At 37.4% G+C, this 18,083-nt stretch overlaps 1 protein-coding gene across 3 annotated transcripts in view; it reads right to left on the reverse strand.

Moving 5' to 3' along the window:
• Positions 1-17,929, reverse strand: part of SLC12A1 (solute carrier family 12 member 1) — a gene marked incomplete at its 5' end in the record, with an annotated part of 91,309 nt that extends 73,380 nt beyond the window's left edge. Inside the window, 4 exons of one of the 3 annotated variants that reach the window (XM_081227092.1) lie at positions 356-451; positions 6,817-6,892; positions 7,047-7,178; positions 17,510-17,929. In XM_081227092.1, the coding sequence (XP_081083218.1) occupies positions 356-451; positions 6,817-6,892; positions 7,047-7,178; positions 17,510-17,929 (724 nt within the window). Of the gene's footprint in view, positions 1-355; positions 452-985; positions 1,082-1,616; positions 1,713-6,816; positions 6,893-7,046; positions 7,179-17,509 lie in introns of all 3 variants that reach the window. The other 2 variants (XM_081227091.1, XM_081227093.1) reach the window with 2 other exon arrangements.
• Between the last annotated feature and the right edge of the window lie 154 nt (positions 17,930-18,083).

An 18,083-nucleotide genomic window follows, 5' to 3' on the forward strand; every position in this document is an offset into this window, starting at 1 on the left:
GAGAAGACCCTTTCTGAGGGGCCCTGGGAGAGAGCCAGTGGGGTCTGTCCAAGGCACAAAGAAACCGTTTATTTCACTCTAATACTTTATGCTTTCTTTCTAGACACCTGATCATTCTCAACTTTATAAACATGTTTAATCACAGGAAGTGGGCCAAAAAAATCTTTTCTGGAGATCTCTTAATTTTAGTTGAAAAGAATCATGCCTTGCTGTTTAAATTTTGGATTATTTTGTTTTGTTTTAGGGCTTCTGGGGACTAAGTATCAATGTACAAATTTTACTTCTGACATTAAACCAACTCTAGACATTACTACATAATCAAAGCTAATAGCCATAAGTACATGAATTGGCTTACCTCCTCTTACTACTCCATTTGTGCAAATAGCAGACATAGAAATACCTGTGAGTGTTGTCACTACCACACTCAGGCCAATGATGATGACTCCGAGACCTGAAAAATCCCCCAAGAAAGGTGTTTGGCTCCAGTACTTCAAGAAGTCACCAGTACTTCAGGAGGCAGCAGTCTGAATCTTGTCAAGGAAGGAACAGTCTCCCTATGAAAAACCTGAAACGTTCTAAAAGATCCCATTCCATCTAGGTGTAGGAAGGTCTAGGAAGCACCTGAAATGTACTAAACTTTAAAACTGAAGCTGTGTCAAGAAGTCATTTTCCAAGAAACACCAGCAAGAGGTGTGCAGTAGCCTGAAAAATAAAGCATTTACCCAAGGAATTTGAGCATCTGGAAATCATGACCTGCAACGTGCCAGAGAGGACCATTAGAAAAGAGACCACAGCTGACGAGAGTAGACCAGGACTATACGCACAGTACCTTGTGTTTCCTTCTGTGTCCAGCTCATCCACATAGTTAGCCAGGCTTCAAGAACATTGGGCTACTTTCTTGTTCCCACCAAAAAGAAGTATAATAAAAAGTTTTTGCCTACCCGTAGCAAGTGATGAGAGCATTTAGATATCTTAGAAATTTTACCTCCACGAACAAACCCGTTAGTTGCTATTGCAGAAGTTGACAACCCAGTAATAGAAGTTACCATGGTGGAAAGAAGAATTATGAGAACTCCAAGACCTGTTAGCAATGAAAGACAGAAGATATTACATTTTACTTTTCTTCCTTGGATTCCCTATTGCTGCAAACTATACTGCTTTGAATTTAAGTGTTCACATCCAAGCCTTGGGCCCCAGTGGAGTTCCTTCGTGCTAAGGAGAAACGGGTTTGCCTGGCGTAAAGACCAAGTTGGAGAACTGCTCATTATGATGAAGGATGGTTTCCAAAAGCAAACACAATCTAAAATGCAGCCCTGGAAAGGAAAAGTTGACTTACGCTGGTGTCCTGGGAGAGAAACTACCCTGGCTGCGAAAAGAGAAAACATAACATTTGACCTTCTCTCTTGCTGGAGAGGAACCTGAATGAGAAAGATGGGGGTTTGACAAAGGTTAAATCCTTCTCCATTTTTCTTGCATCTCTTTTGCCTGGCAGGGGGGAAAAAAAGGAACCAACTTGGATTACCTTTGGAAACACTCCAGAAAGGTCAGTGGTGAACTATTTGAGCCTGTGTTGCCTTTACCTTACAAATGATCATGCGGGTCACAGGTTTAATTACCTCCTCTGACATATCCATTTGTAGCAATAGCAGAGGTGGATAAACCAGTGATAGCAGTCACTGTCACGGCTAAGCCGATGATAATCACACCAAGACCTCCGTTGAGAGAGGAAAAATAAAGGCAATTAAATGGTGGAATAATCCATTAGATCATTTACATAGAAGCTAGCAAGTCTAGAGTAATCACCAAAGGACCACATTTGAGTTTAACAAGCTGGTCTGGAAATCACCACAGAGGAAATGCCCAGCATTGAAGTTTTCTGCCTGAAGTAACACAGATCCAAGAAACTCAAGACCTAAGCTGTGCAGTGCAAAGTTTCACATAACTGGACAACTATGGCTGGTTAAAATTCAACATGAATCTCACTATTTATGAAGTTCCAGACACCCATAAACATAATAATTGGTCTGAACAATCCCAAGCTGTTAATATTACTAGAGTGTAGATGTTCATCCTTCCAGGGAAGTATCTTTTTTTTTTTTGCAGTATGCGGGCCTCTCACCGTTGTGGCCTCTCCCGTTGTGGAGCACAGGCTCCGGACGTGCAGGCTCAGCGGCCATGGCTCACGGGCCCAGCCGCTCCGCGGCATGTGGGACCCTCCCGGACCGGGGCACAAACACGCGTCCCCTGCATCGGCAGGCGGGCTCTCAACCACTGCACCACCAGGGAAGCCCGGAAGTATCTTTTTATGTATATTTGATTGTGTAGGAGTGGAAAATTACATATAGTATAGAAAATTGTTCATCAGGCAGATGAGTAAAGTAGAAAGAATCAAATCAAACTACATTTACTTACTGGCTATGTGAACTCTGGCAAGTTACCTATTTTCTGAACCATAAATGACAATGAAATTAGAAAGAATGTGTGTGTAAAGTGGCCATGTATAAAGAAAGTAGTGGCGTGTATAAAGACAGAATGCATGTGTAAAGTAAAGTAGCATAGTGCATAGAACATAGTACATAATCAATGGCACTGCTTTTTGATCAAATCCACAATAGTCATAACAGCTATTGTTTATTAAAAGCCAACTATAGGGCTTCCCTGGTGGCGCAGTGGTTGAGAGTCCACCTGCCGATGCAGGGGATACGGGTTCGTGCCCCGGTCCGGGAAAATCCCACATGCCGCGGAGCGGCTGGGCCCGTGAGCCATGGCCGCTGGGCTTGCGCGTCCGGGGCCTGTGCTCCGCAACGGGAGAGGCCACAACAGTGAAAGGCCCGCCTACCGCAAAAAAAAAAAAAAAAGCCAACTATATATCCAGCTGTGCTAGGCGGTATGTGAAATGCAAGGAAAAATAAAAATGAAAAAAGCTGCCCTCAAAGATCTTATGGTTCAGAATCATTTATTGTGAGAGGGAGAAAGTAGACCAGAATTCAGAGGAAGGCAAGGCTGCTTTCAGTTTCAGGAAATACACAGCTAGGAGGACACTGAAGGGTAGCAGAATATGCTGTCCCAAAATTTGCCACTTTAGCATAAGGATTATTTTGAGCTAAAGACAGTTGAAAAGAAGAAGATACCTCTTATTTGCCTAAAGGCAGGGCATAAATTTGTAATGGTGTCTCCTCTTTCCTCTATACTGGGGACAGTTATCAGCTAGAGACTGGAGACAGCTGGGGATGGTACTAGAGGAATCTACATAGACTTTACTAACTAGCCCTTATCTTCCATTAGTTCCCCCATGTATTTGCCTTCCCACAATGTGCCACTCTAGAAACTCAGTCTTTTCCTTTGTCTTGTTACTTCTCTAAAAATGTGTTTTTCTCTTAAGATGCTTGTATAAGCCCAAGTTCTAACCACCCCTTTGAGTTACTCAGTGCTGAAGATTCCCATGTACATGCACGATGCACATATTAATAAACTTCTGATTGTTTTTCTCTTGTTAATCTGTATGTTGTCAGTCTACTTTACAGGGCCCTAGCCAATGAGCTTAAGATGAGTAGAGGGAAAACAGTTTTTCCTCTCCTACATTACCCTCCTCAGTGGAGATCAACCTTAAATTCAAGGAGAACTTGTAGGCACTGAAATCACCCTGGCTCCAGCCAGAACATGCTTGCCTAAGTCTGTTTGGTGTGTTCCTTGATATAAAGTGAATGCTTCATAATTGTTGTTGATAGCCTCGCTTGTTCCAAGGGTGATAAGAAGGGCAGTTAGCCAAGAGAGGCTGTGATCTCTCTGGCCACGCCCTAGAACCAGGGGAAGTGGAAGGAAGTTAAGGACTGAAATGGGAATGAGGTATTGGAAGCTGGCTCTTTTGATGCCTCCAGTTATATCCTGGCTCTAGCAGAAGTTTCTAGGCTATTTTACAGTTAAAGTGCAGTAAGAAGAGGCTAACCATGGGTATGAGATGCAAACTTAGACTATATTTGTTTGGTCCCTATAGATTCCTGCACATTTGGTGTTGTAAGAAATGCTTGCACTAAATTCTTTGTATCTTTCGCAGGGATCCTGTGGTGAACATCGCCTCTACATCACTGTGCAGTTTCAAGTCTGAGTGCCAGTAAAGGTGACTTCTTTTTTTTTTTTTTTTTTTTTTGCACTTTATTTTAACTCTTGACTTTATTTTGAGGAAGTTTGATACCAAATGTTTAGCTCACCCCAGCAACAGTAGAGAACCAAATAGTTTGCATTTCAAGACATTAAACCTACTCTGATTTTATTATTTCCCTACCCCTTATATTCCCTTTGCCTTTTTTTCCCAAACAATTCTTAATTTATCCTTTGGCATCATATATATTTCTGTAAACCATTTAAAATCCTGGAACAAAGTTGTATGCATTTAAACAGCAAGGGATTTGCTTCCCTCTCACAATCAAACATAAAATCTCAGGGCAAAAGCAGCTTAGAAAACATTCAGTTCATAGTTTTCTCAAACTTCAGTCCTTGAACCACCTGCTTCAGGAAATGCCTCAGGTGCTTATTAAAAATGCCCAGACTTACTGACTTTGGCTCTTTCCAAGTGAATCCCAGGATTCTGCAGTTTTGTAACTATCTTCCCAGGTAATTGTTATGCACCCCACAGTCTGAAGATTATTGTTGAGCTACCCTCAGCCAATCTCAATTTGTGTCTGCCTGTTCAGCAAGGTTCTTTAGCTTTATCTTCAAAGAATTGATTGGGAAACAATTAATCCAGCTCCCTAATTTTCAGATGAGACAGTGAAACACACCAAATATAAATGACTTGCTTCAGGTCATACTTGCTTTTCGTGCCCTTCTTCCTTGCTTGATGTTTAAGTTTATTGGATACCATCATGCCCCAGCCAAGATGGTCAAGACAGAGAACAACTAGATGGCGTTATCAGCTCATTCTACCAATTGCTTTTGGGGACAAGGCAGCCAGAACTTACAGCCTCAGATGGTTACCCAAGGACTGTAGCTACCATTACTCCTGGATACAGCTTCCTTCTGGCTTTTTTCCCAGAGTCTGAGCTTGAAAGTGTATTCAGGTTTCTTCCCCAGGCTACCCCCAAAGCCAGAAGGGGGTACTGCTTGTACTTGTTTGTCTTCTTTCCCAGTAAAGGGGACCCAATTTGGACCCAGATGGTGACTTAATCAACTCCTTCAGCTTTAAGTTCGGGACAAAGTCCAGTAAAACTGAGTAAGGGTGATAGTAAGTTTCTACTACTCTCTAAAGTCTATTTTCTCGGAATAAAAATTAAAAAAAAAAAACCCTCCATTCAAAGGAAAACCCACTGGACACCCATTTAGGTAGAACTCTACTCTCTTCTGAAGTTGGATTTGACTACTTAAATAAAAGATCCTTATTAAAACAATACTGATGTCTGAAAGTATAATAAACAGTTTAGCAGAAGATAGAATTCTTCATATTCTACAATTTTGCAATAAACATGAAACTGGGTTGACTGTGAAGAATAATGTAAGATCTGATTAAAGTTCAGATTATTACCCAAACATATGGATTTTAAATAAGTTGCATTAAAAAGGATCACTCCTGCCCTGGGCTACACTCACACCTCCAAACAAAGTAATGTTTCCTGATGATCTCAATAAGTTACTAAACTGCCCTTAAAAAACTAATTTTGCATGAAACCCTGGAGCAACAACTTAGCAATATTAAGATGCAGATTTTCCATGGAATAGCATATACTTATTTTGGACCCTGAGGCTGTAAGTGTTCATTTGATATGCATCATAAAGCCAGCAAGAAGCCCTTTGTCAGGAACCCAACAGTTGCCAAACACACAACGAGGAAAAACTATGGGAACTGGTTCCAGCTCTTTTTCGCATTAAGTCTCCTGGTGATTCTGAATCTGTTTTGAGGAGCGAAGGCAATAAATAATGACCAAGTACCTTTTAAATGTGAATTGAGACACATTTTGGAGTAGAATCTGAAAGCACATCTGAACTTCTGTGTTCTTGATACTAATGATTTATAGGTGTGCCCCCCACAAAGTGAACCTATAATGTATTTTCCATATATAGAGTAAAACATCATTAATTTTTATCACATTGAATCAGAAACTTTGATATAGTTCAAATAAATTTTTATATAAATTTTAGTAGTATACTCACAATAAAAATATTTGCCACAGGAAACAATACTTTAAACAAAATACAATATTTAAAAACATTAAATAAGCACTCAAAATAATTTCAACATCATCCATTTCCATTTAGAAAAATTATCAATAGTTATAAACACTATCTTGGTCTTTTTACCTATCTTTTTAAGCTTCTATCTGGCAATAGTTTATTAACCTTTGTTTTCTTACTACTTGTACCTGCAAGTAACACTATTTTCTCTGGAAAATGTTCAACAATTCAGCATTTTTATTAGTCAAGTCACAGTTTCACCAGTTTTCCCACAAGTTATTTTTGTTCAGTGATGTTTTGCTAATAATCTTAAGGGGGATACTCTGATGAATGTCAGTATGTCCCCAAATATGAATACTATTATTTAAAATGAATGTATCTCTATATACTTGTACACCTAAAACTCTATGAAAAGATGAAATATTTACTTGAGCATTTATCTGGTTGGCAAGCTGGAAAATTCCAGTCTCCCAGGAGTTGACACTTTACCTGTCTTCTCTGACAGACATTGTCAAAGAGGCAAAGTAAAAGAGCCCAAGTGCAGATTAATTCTGTGATCTTCATCTCACATTCAGCATTAATGGTGAAAACAAGTTGCTTATTGAGTTTTTAATTTACACTGAAAACTACATAGGAGGAAAAAGGGCTTACCGATCCCAGCTTCTCCAACAATCCAGGAGAGGCGAATGAAGAGCATGACACCCCAGATATTCAGCATACATCTTACCTGTGGGTTGAGGGAGCATGGAAAAGGACATGAGAATGACAGTGGGGCAACACCCAGCCATCTTTGTAACTCTGGTGTTCAGGCCTTTTTAACAGTTAGTCCACTAGGACATTGAACAGATAGTTTTCATTTGTAAACACAGAAGCTTTCTCACCAGCACACCTTTCACCCATCCAAACTTCACAACCCCGGCTTGATCTTCCTCCTTGTTTTCAGCTTGTTCATCACCAGGCATCCCATCACCGTTGGCAACCACGTCAGCTGAACCCGGGGCCACTGATACATTCTGCATTTTTACAGATAGCAAAACATGGTATTTGGTCAACACATGGTTCCATAAAACTTCCAGAGGCAAATAAAAACAGTTGACATAAAACTTGAGAAAAAAAAAACATATTCCAGTCATTTTAATAAGATGATTATTTTTTGCCCTGGGAGTTTATGCGTTCATTTTGTGGGTGATTTTAGGCGCCACTGAGACTGCAAGGGTGGTAAAGGAAACTGGGCAGTTCTTCTACTGTTGAGAATGTTACCTTAGGGGAAAACGATGGGATTTGGATACATTTAGAATACAAAAAATCAAAAGAGAGAAGAGGGAATGCAAGGTGGGGAGGAAAGCTTATCAGGAGTGAATGAGGGTCTTTTAGAAGGCAAGGTAAGAGGGTCAGAAAGTTAACCTTCTCACTAATGCAGTGTTTGGCCTTCTTTCCATTAACCTCCCTGGGCTTCATTTTATCCATCTAAAAAAAATGATAACAAAACTTCTCCACTCACGTCAGAGTATCTTTAAGAAGATTCAATAGAAGTAACACATAGAAGTGTTTTCTTAAAAAAAATAGTTTAGAGTATTCTTAAAATACTCTAAAGTTGTAAAGGCTCTGTATGGCTACAAGAATGACACTCCTGTAGGGGAATTTTCTTTCAGATTTGATATACGTTGCCTGAGAATTGTTGGATGTGCAACAGTATTGTACGGAAGGTAAGAAGTCTCCACACTGACGGCAAAAAGGTAAGCTGAGTAGAAATAAGAAGTAAGTACTATAGAAAAGGTCGAAACCTTTACTGAGGTTTTTTTTTTTTTTTTTTTTTTTCCTGTGGCCTTATTTTGAAAACGATCTTCCTTGTCAGTAGGATAGTCTCTGAATTTAATGGGGAAGGAAATAGCTATGTTTCTCTCAAGTTAAGAACAAACAACTCTAGCTTTTCTTTTAGGTTTGACTGAATAATTTCAGATGCCGTCAACTTAGTTTAGCCTATCTAGCACCTACCTGACTCTTTAATGGTTAGACTACACTCTGTTAAGCTCCCCGAAAGCAACCTTCTCCAGTAAGGATTTTGAAATTATTAGGGAATTTTTTTAGATTCAGCAGTTGATTATCATTATTAAAGAACAACTTTATCTTGTTTAAGTGGTCTAAACTGGTATAAGTCTAGGATGACGTGTTCTGACATTACTAGCTAAGAGGCCTTAGACAGGGCATATTTTCCCTCTAAAATGAGACTGGTATGATATAAATATTCAGTATTTATTATAAGGACTTTATTTGGGGACGATTGAAGTTCTTGCTCTTGCCATGATCAAGAGTTCTTGCTTCTTTGGGCTTTGGTGTACCATTAGCATACCCACTGTAAGATGACCCTAATCTGGGCTGTTTACTCCAAGGTGATTTTGATTCCTTGTCTCCTTCTTCCAGCAAATCCTCTAAGCAAGGATTTCTCCCAGTTTTCTTCTCCCATAAGACTTTTTTCATGATACTAGTGTGACACTTGGGTAACCAATGTAATATAACGTGATAAGAGTTATTGTATGTGAACTGAATTGGAGGAAGATGGTGGTATGGGTTACTTCTCAATACCAACCAAGGGCCTGCCATTCAGCAGGCCATCGATAAACAGTATTGAATTGAAGGCCACCCGATCTCTACCACTTAAAAGCAGATGACCTAGCTTCTTTTTATCCATTCTTGCCTCCTATTTCTTTTTCTTCCTTCTCTATTGGGTATTCCATTTCTCACTGTTTCCTCTGTGCAGGCCACATTAACTAAGAGACAGAAAGGGAATGAATCCCAAGTCAGATCATCTTACTATTTTCTGATAGCATTAGGAAAAATTTGAATGTCATAGGAAACTGAAATTAAAGGTTAAAATTTAGTTTTGAATTACCTGAGAAATATCTTAATCTTAAGCATCCTCAGTCCCTATTTACACAGATAATGGAAAGCTGACATCATATAGTCATATCAATGTAAGATATGGATAAACAAAGTCCATAGAAACTGAGGCTGAACTGGTCAGAAACTGGTGATTTATAGCAGCCACAAATGCAAGTCATGCATGTAATTCAAAATTTTTCAGTAGGTACTTCAAAAACAGTAAAAAGAAATTAGTGAAATAACTTGGGGTCAGATATGGATCCTTATATTAAAAAATACATTTCATTTTTGTAGAATATCATATTTCCCATATTTTTAATATAAATATTCATTAGCAGTAGGGGCACCCCACCTTGTAGGAGGGACCTGAATTACAGACTATTTTAATAATATACTTTACTTAATAGATCTGTATAAAATATTATGTCAGCATATGGTCATTATAAAAATATTGATGAGATATTGTACATTCTTTTTTTCCATACTATGTCTTTGGAATCCAGTGTGTGTTTTACACTGATAGTACATCTCAATTTGTACTAACCATATTTCAAGTGCTCAATAGCCACATGTGGCTAGAGTTATCATATTGGATCCTCACATGTCTATACAATACAGTCAATTACAGATGGATGAAATATTTGAGGCTGTTCTCCAGTCAATTAAAAATTATATTTTTCTCTGAAAGGATTCTATATTCATAAGGCAGCTGAGTAGTTCAAATGTAACTTTTATTTTGCATAACTGGAAAAATCAATGAGAGCAAGGAATTGAGGAATGTGTTAAAATACTCATGAATGTTAAAGAGATTACTTGGTCAGGAGATTCATTTATTTGATCTGATTTGAGAAAAACTTTTAAAATTGTCAGTATTCTAGTTAATCAAGATCCCATGGCCAGGGCTTTCCTGGTGGCGTAGTGGTTAAGAATCCGCCTGCCAATGCAGGGGACACGGGTTCGAGCTCTGGTCCGGGAAGATCCCACATATCGCAGAGCAACTAAGCCCATGCACCACAACTACTGAAACTTGCGTGCCTAGAGCCCGTGCTCTGTAACAAGAGAAGCCACTGCAATGAGAATCCCACACACCACAACCAAGAGTAGCCCCCGCTCGCCGCAACTACAGAAAGCCCGCGCGCAGCAACGACGACCTAACGCAGCCAACAACAACAACAAAAAGATCCCATGGCCAGACCATCAGCGGCTACTCAGTCAAGGAGAAGGCAATTTCCTCTTTCTGGGTTAATTGGGGAGTCCATGCGACAGAGCTTTAGTCACTCACTTTTTAACGGCAATCTTGGGAATAAAACCCATGTTTCCTGATTAAACCTGAACTTGAGGGTTTGGTTCAGGAAACTGCTCTACTCTCTGATGAATTCTGATGGTGACTTTGACCCTTAGATCTGGATTGATGAGAATACCAATGATTGTAAAAAAAACAAAAAACAAACAAACAAAACAATATCTTACAAAGTAGGCTAAAGAATAAATGGGATATTTTAAATTTCTCCTTAAGTGAACATTTCTATCTGATGGATACCCTTCTGGTTACAGTTTAACAGTTCTTCAGTTTATCACTGGGACATCACAATGTGAAGCAAAAATAATATTCTATGAGAGCATGTCAAGGAAATCATTATATATAGAAATTAGTAAGGCAATAATTTTCTAAATTATTAAAAAATAGAGTCACTGTAGGATCTTCAACTCTCTCTTAGGTAAGTATGTTCAACCTGCTGGAGTTTCAAAGTTTTAAATATAACACAGAGGGGAATAATCCCTCGAATGTATATTTCTTCCATTGACAATAAAGGTCTGATGGTAAATTTATAAGTACAGAATCCATTTCCATTCCTTGCTCTCATGTGGGAGCTGAAAAATCTCTGCACCATATAGACTAGGAGACTTGGAATCTAGTTTTGGCAATGCAGTTAATTCAGTGCTTGTCCTCCAGCAAGTTACTTAACCTTTCCTGGATACTGCCAGTGAGGATAAATCCAGTGGGTTTTCTGAAAATCTTACTTTGAAGTAGTTTAATCTAAGGCAAAATCATTTCTCTATGCTTGCCATCTCTCTTTTCTAACATGTCGAAGCAAAACTTGGTTTCACTCTTTAATAAATGCCTCCTTTGTAAGCCCAAACAGCAATTATAAAGTTAACTTATCATCGAAGTACGGAAGGAGACTTCAGGTCGAGGGTTTGTGGGGACTTCATGGCTGTGAGCTATAACCGGTGGCTGGCAGACTCCTGGCTGGTGCATGTTCTTGGGACCAAAGTCTCAAAGACTAAAAGTTTTATGACTGCTACCTGAAACCAGTTTTTTCCTTCATACTTTGAATTAATTTGTTTGTTCACACTCCATTACCATATATGATGACCCACAACCTTTCATAAATGCATTTTAAATTGCATAGCTGTAGGGACTGATTATTTATTTACCAAGAGTTTTACCTGTGCATTAAGTATTCAGAGAAAGTAAAATAAAGTATGTTAGTAAGAAAGAAAGAAAGAAAAGTTTGATAAAGGACTTTCCCCCCTCCAATATTGATAAATTAGTAAAGATTCAATCACATGCAGTTTAAGTAAATTCCTAATGGATTTTTCTAGAAGATGAAAGATTAAATTATTTTATTTAGTATAAAATATGTGATTTTTCAGACCCCAGAAAAATGACAAATGCCTTTCTAGCTATCATCAAAGAAGAAAAAAATACATATCTTTATTCTTTAAGTTCTAAAGAGATAATATTTGCTATGATATATGTTTTCAGATTTTCAGCCTTTAATCTCAGGATGGTGGAAATCTTAGACCATCAAAGAGGAATAGTTCCATAAATATTTAGGCCTAGGTGATTCCCTCCCCATTGTTTTAAAGTTTCTTTTACTATTGAAATATTTAAACATATGCAATAGTAGGGAGAATAATATATCTCATGTACCCATCATTCAGCTTCAACAATTATTGATATATTGCCAATGTTATTCCACTTAAACTTCTCACACCCGTGCCACTGAATAATTTTAAAACCAATCCCAGTAAGGACCAGATACTTCCTAAGGTTCATTTCAGAATAAAATATGTAATTCTAATCATATTTCTATATCTTATTGATCAATATTATTATGTTTATACATTGCTATCCCTTTGTGGTAAAGGGGAGTATTTTAAATTATGAAAATGAGAGGGATTTTTTTTCTTGTTTTTAAAGTTACTATACACCATGCCACCAGTGGGCACACTTTATAATCACAGTATTTTTATTATATCTGAAAACACATAGCTCACACACAAATTGACTTGTATTTTTGAAAGCTTAAGCCAAAAGGTAGCTATGTATAATAAACCAGCATGAGAAAATAAAATTAAAAGATTCTTAACATTTTCCAAGTGTACCTTTAAGGGAACTCCCATTCTATCCACCACCCATCACTGAACTAGTTATAATGTGAAATTAATCATTTTTTGTTTTTTGTTTTGTTTCCACAGATTAGTTTAATAGTGCAAGCTCCCAGGGGAACTGGTCTTGGGTACTAAGAAACTCTAAAAAGTATTAAAATGAATCCTTAGTTGCAGAGTTTCATTCTAACAAATATTTTAAGGGTGCCTTCTGGTCATCACTGGCCTTCAGAGCATTTATTGCCTATTTTATCTGGCTGTCATTAAATTAGTGATTATTTATAAATTTGGATATCCCCAATTTTAATGCAAAAGTTCCAAATTTGAACTTTGAAGTGCTTTAGAAAAGATTATTTTCTAGAGAAAGCATTTGTAGATTTTTGTTTGTTCTTTTACAGATGATAAGCACTTATACATTGATTTATGTGGTTTAATGTTTGTTAACTTGACTATATGTCCTTTACTTCCATCCATAACTATGGCTTTTGACTTATAAAATAAAATTCTAGAGAGTAGAGATGAAATCTCTTTAACTCATTTTATAGAGTAGCTCTTGTAAATAAGTGGCTAGTAAATGCTGTTGATAATGACCATGAAAATGACCGAGACCTACAGTTAATTCTGTGGGAGAAGCAGCATGGTCTCTTGCCACAGTGCCTCCAACAGGGAAGAAATTAGGATCTCCTGCCCAGCCCATCATGACTGAGTTGAGATTTCTTCCTTGCGCATGAGTTCCACCATTTTCTATAGTTGTCGAATGAGCTGAGGCAAAGTGCTGTGGGAGACTAGGCTGAGGATGGAAAATAGTGACAAACAGCTTGGACTCTGGAGTCATGCAGCCATGGGTTCACCTTATTACCCATGTGACCTTGGCTTCTTGACCTTGGAAATTTACTGACTTCTTTAAGTCTTTATTTTCTCTTCTTAAAAATCCTTAGGATTTTATAAAACCTTCCCCATCTTTAAAATAGCAATAATAACAGTACCTACCTTGAAGGGTTGTCATGGAATTGAGTGAGAATTTGTCAAGAGTACCATGTCTGACACATAAAAATTTCTCAATAAAATTTTTGTTATTATTATACCGAGTCACTCTTTTTTTGGTTTTTTTTTGGCCTCGCAGATTGTGGGATATTAGTTCCGCAACCAGGGATTGAACCGGAGGCAGTGAAACTGCCGAGTCCTAACCACTGGACCGCCAGGGAATTCCCCAAGTCACTCTTAATGCTTTTATTTACAAATTATTTTTAGTTGCTAACGGCCTAAAGACCCAAATATGAAGTCATTTCATTGTTTTTGTTTTAATTCAGTTTCTATGCAATTGGTTTATTAAAAATAATAATATTTACATCTTAATTTTCATAGTATTTTATACTTTTCATAGACAGTTTATTTCAATGACACGAGAACAATGACTTTAACTGAAAGGCTTTATATTTTCCTCAATCCTTTGTAATTGTATTTTTCTGAAATGCCAACAAAAATAGTGGTAGTAAGGCTTAAAAACAGTTCCCTTTTGGTTAGCCCTGTAATTAGGAATTGTGTATAAAAAGGTGGGCACAAGAATTAGGTTGGATACTAAAAGAATTATTTTTACAAAGTAGAAATACTAGATATTTTTTTGCCAGATGTCTAATAATCTTTATGCATGTTTTGATGTGGAAAGATCTCCAAAGTATGTGGTATAATGAAAATAGCAGAGTGCAGGACAATATTGTAAAATATGTCCCAATACTTGTTTGAAAAAAATACAGACAGAAAGTTAGACAGATAGGCCTATATGCTTGTATAGGCATAGAAAATTTCTGGAAGGATTTATAAGAAACTCTCAGTAATAATTGCCTTTGAGAGAATAACTGAAGGTTTACTTTAGATAAGAGACATTTCAGTATATATATTTTTAGTACTTGTTAAATATTTTTTCAGTGTGTATTTTCCTTTGTTAATAAAATTAAAAATAAAAATTATCTGGTATAAAAATTACCATGACCATCATCAATAATCATTTATTGAGTTTCTACCCATTATAGGCAATGTGCTAGACTTCGTCTGCATATAAACTAATATTCACAAGCATCCTGCAAGATCAGTCAAAGTTATGTAGCTTGTACAGTACTGCAAGTAAGGGATGGAGTCATTATTTTCTGAATTTAACCAGAGTTTCCAGAAATCTGTAATTCATGGCCACCAGTATAGGCATTTAGCTCTTTACTACATAGAAAATGAAAAGGATTTCTCCACTATGATCTCAAATCACTGAGATTACAAATTCTGTCAGTATCTATCACTCCTAGAGTTTTATTTAAGGTAGAGACTTAAAATAATGTCTTTCAAACCGAGTTTTCATTTTACCTATTAGTACAAACTTGTCATATAATTTTTTTCCTACTTGGAAGCTATAACCAGGATTTTCACAAAATTCAACTGATTTCTGACTAAATTTGTTCTGCCATTTAGTATGAATGTGCCATTCCTACATGGCTTTTAAAGCATTATAATTAGGGATACAAAAAATATCTCCTAACTTATACTATGTCAATTTTTTCCTACTCTTACATTATTTAAGTAAACACTCATTTTTTTGTATACAAAATCAGTGACATGTCTGAGTATTATTGTACAATGTTTGTTCTATTGATCATTTCTAGTTGTGTTTTGAGGAACTACCATAAAATTGTCAAGGGCCACAAGGAGGTGGCAACATAGCTACATTATACTGCAGGTCTTCATCTTTTATTTGGGAGATGGGGGGAAAGCAAGGGGAATAGCAGAATCAAATTCACTAGCAAGGAAGAAATGAATTGAAGAAGGCCCAGACTGTTAATGTCTGAAGGAGAGTACAGAAGTAGAACATGTGGAATAAGTGCTCACAGGCTCAGCGACACTAGAATGGTCCTGGCTGTGGGAATGTGCCCATTGCAGATTCCATGGTTATATACTGATTCTGCTCCCAATTTGGTTATGTGGATAGTTCTGCATGATTTAATCAAGGTGAAGTACACAGAAAGAATAACTATACTTGTTCAGAATTACTTGTTCAAAATAACTATACCTGTTCAAACTATACTTGTTCTCAATTCAGGGCATTGAGACTAAACCTAATTTTTAATGTATTTAATTTGCCATTCCTTCATATCTAAGAAAAAAATACTGTAAGTTAATGTTAAGTCCTTAGTCTCATTTTATCTTTTCAAAAATAATACGATATCCCAAACAATCATCAAAACTGTCAAATGCAGCTATTGCATTCCTCCCATTTAGTCATTCAGGTGGTTTTCTAACAGCAGTGTCCTCAGAGCTTTTCTCCCCTTATATAAAGATTTACATAAACCGTGGCTTTAGAAATTATAAATCAGCTACTTTCCTCTCTCTAGAATATCAGTCCTAACAACAATGTGAGTTGACACCATTTCCTTTTTAATAGAATTAAAATCTTATTTTCTTTTGTTGTAAATTGGGGAAGGAAGTGAGAATATTTATATTTTGATCACAATTTTAACAAAGGATGCAGCTTTAAAAATTAATGAGGTAGGGTACAGTGGAATAAAATTTCAGGTCTATGAAGACTTGGGCTCATTTTACTTCTTCAGGATAAATTGAAGTCTCTTCATAATGTAAATTTCTCTTTCTGCCCTTCCCATATCTTGATATCTTGGAAACTCCTTGTGCCTTCTTCTCTTAACCTTCTTTTCCCTCTTTTCCTTCTCCCTTCCCCTTTTCTCATGTAGAAAAGGAAAGTGACACTTTAACTCCAGGAACTTCAAATTGCCCCGCTTCTCAACAATCTTCCTGGGGGCTGCCTTTTTGTCTGAAATCACTACATTGCTAACTTCTTTTGATTAAAGCAGCAGGTATCCCAGATAAAATCTAAATCTTACGTCTATAAAGAAAGCAGCCATTTGGCAGAGTGCTGCTAATACAGGACACAGCACAAATAAGGCTTGGTGTAGAGAGGGGTAAAGAAACAGGGCATGGCTCCCTCTCTGGAAGTTGCTCAGTCTTCAGTGGTAGGACCCAGAGTCAGGGACCCTGAGCAGCCAAGGGGAACAGGTTATGGAGAGAAGTCTTCTTGTGGAAAGAAGGATGAGCAGAAACTAAAGGGAGCTTTTCACCTTTATTACATCTTTCATGAGAGGAGTATTCCGAGAATTCCCAGAGTGGGCAATCATTTAATTAAAAAATTGTTGAATGAATGAATAAATATGAAAGGAATTGTTCCACTCGTTTTTTTCCCTTACCTTAAAACCTGAGCAAGAGTAGACTGCATTTAGATATGAGACAACTAATTATTCTTCTTAGCAAGTAATTATATTCCATAAAGAATGCTATTCATTCCAAACTGCGGTCCAGAAGAGCAGGAAAATAAAGTGCATCAACATATTTTAGAGCAAGTAACCGAAGAAGAAATCTACTACGCTCTAAATGATTTGCTACAAGATTAGAAAAAGTGCTGCCTCATGCTTCTAGCAGATTGGGAACCCTGGCTATATTCCTTAAATAATGAAAAGTTTAGCCACTTCTGCTGCTTCTGTACTTTAATTTAGTTACTTTTATGTGCTTAAGTGCCTTCAGGAGCCTCAGGCAAGGTTTTGAAGAAGAAGGGATAAAATGCTGAATCTTATAAATCTCTTCTCTCTCTTTAAAGAGTATAAAAAAATACCCACGTGCACTAAAGGCTGGTACAACAGTGTTAACTACAGCAAACACTAGTGACTTTTTTTTTTTTTACAACTGTTGTGGAGGCATTAATACTAAGGTGAAACCAGCTTAGTATTCAGTTTGACATGTTTAACCAAGTGTGAGTTGAATAGCCTATAATTGTAAACAAGATGCCACATATTGCCTAACTTTCAGAATTAAGTTTTTAGTTCTCTGTCCTCAGTCAGTAGACATTTGTGAAGCACTTTTGTATATCTTCTGTTTATTGGGAACTAGGGACAGCTGTATAAGTAAGATGGATGCTTTGCAATAGACCTCTTCACTGGACACTTATATTTATAGTGTTCGTAAGAAGCAGGAGATCACCTGAAGGAGTAAGGAGGATACTTTCCTGTACCTTTAAGCTTACCTTTGCCAGTTGCTCGTGAATCTCAAGCAGGCTGGGTCGGTTGACCTTGGGCCCACTAATGCTGCCAGTGTTGCGATAGTACTCGATCTTGGGAACAGCATCCATGGTGTTGTGGCCAAAGGTTTGTAGGTAGTATGTGTTTGTGTGAGAATCATAAGCATGAAAACTGGCATCTGTTTTAGCAGTTTCTCCAGTTTGGAGGAAGTTGTCATAGCGGTCCTGATTCCCAGGTCTAAAGCTGATTCTGAATCTGTTCTGGCCTTCATCCCCAAAAGAGGTTTCCTCATAATGTGGAGGGTCGGTGTTGTCATTCACAGCCACACTGCTCTCATGGCTCTCATTTATGACATTAACTTGAAAGCGATTGGTATTACTGGGCACGGAATCCAGAAATACATTGGAAGAGTTGTTCAGTGACATCTTCCAAAACGGATTTTTGAACTAAGCTGTCTGCTTTATGGTTGCTTAAAAAAAGTCTATAGATTTCCTCCTCAAAACAAACACTAATGTGTTTACATTAGGGAGCTCTTGGCTTTTGTTCTAGAAGAACTCAATAAATAGATTCTTGATATAT

This window comes from Mesoplodon bidens, assembly GCF_964165515.1.
Source record: "Mesoplodon bidens genome assembly, chromosome: 3".
Taxonomy (NCBI): Eukaryota; Metazoa; Chordata; class Mammalia; order Artiodactyla; family Ziphiidae; genus Mesoplodon; species Mesoplodon bidens.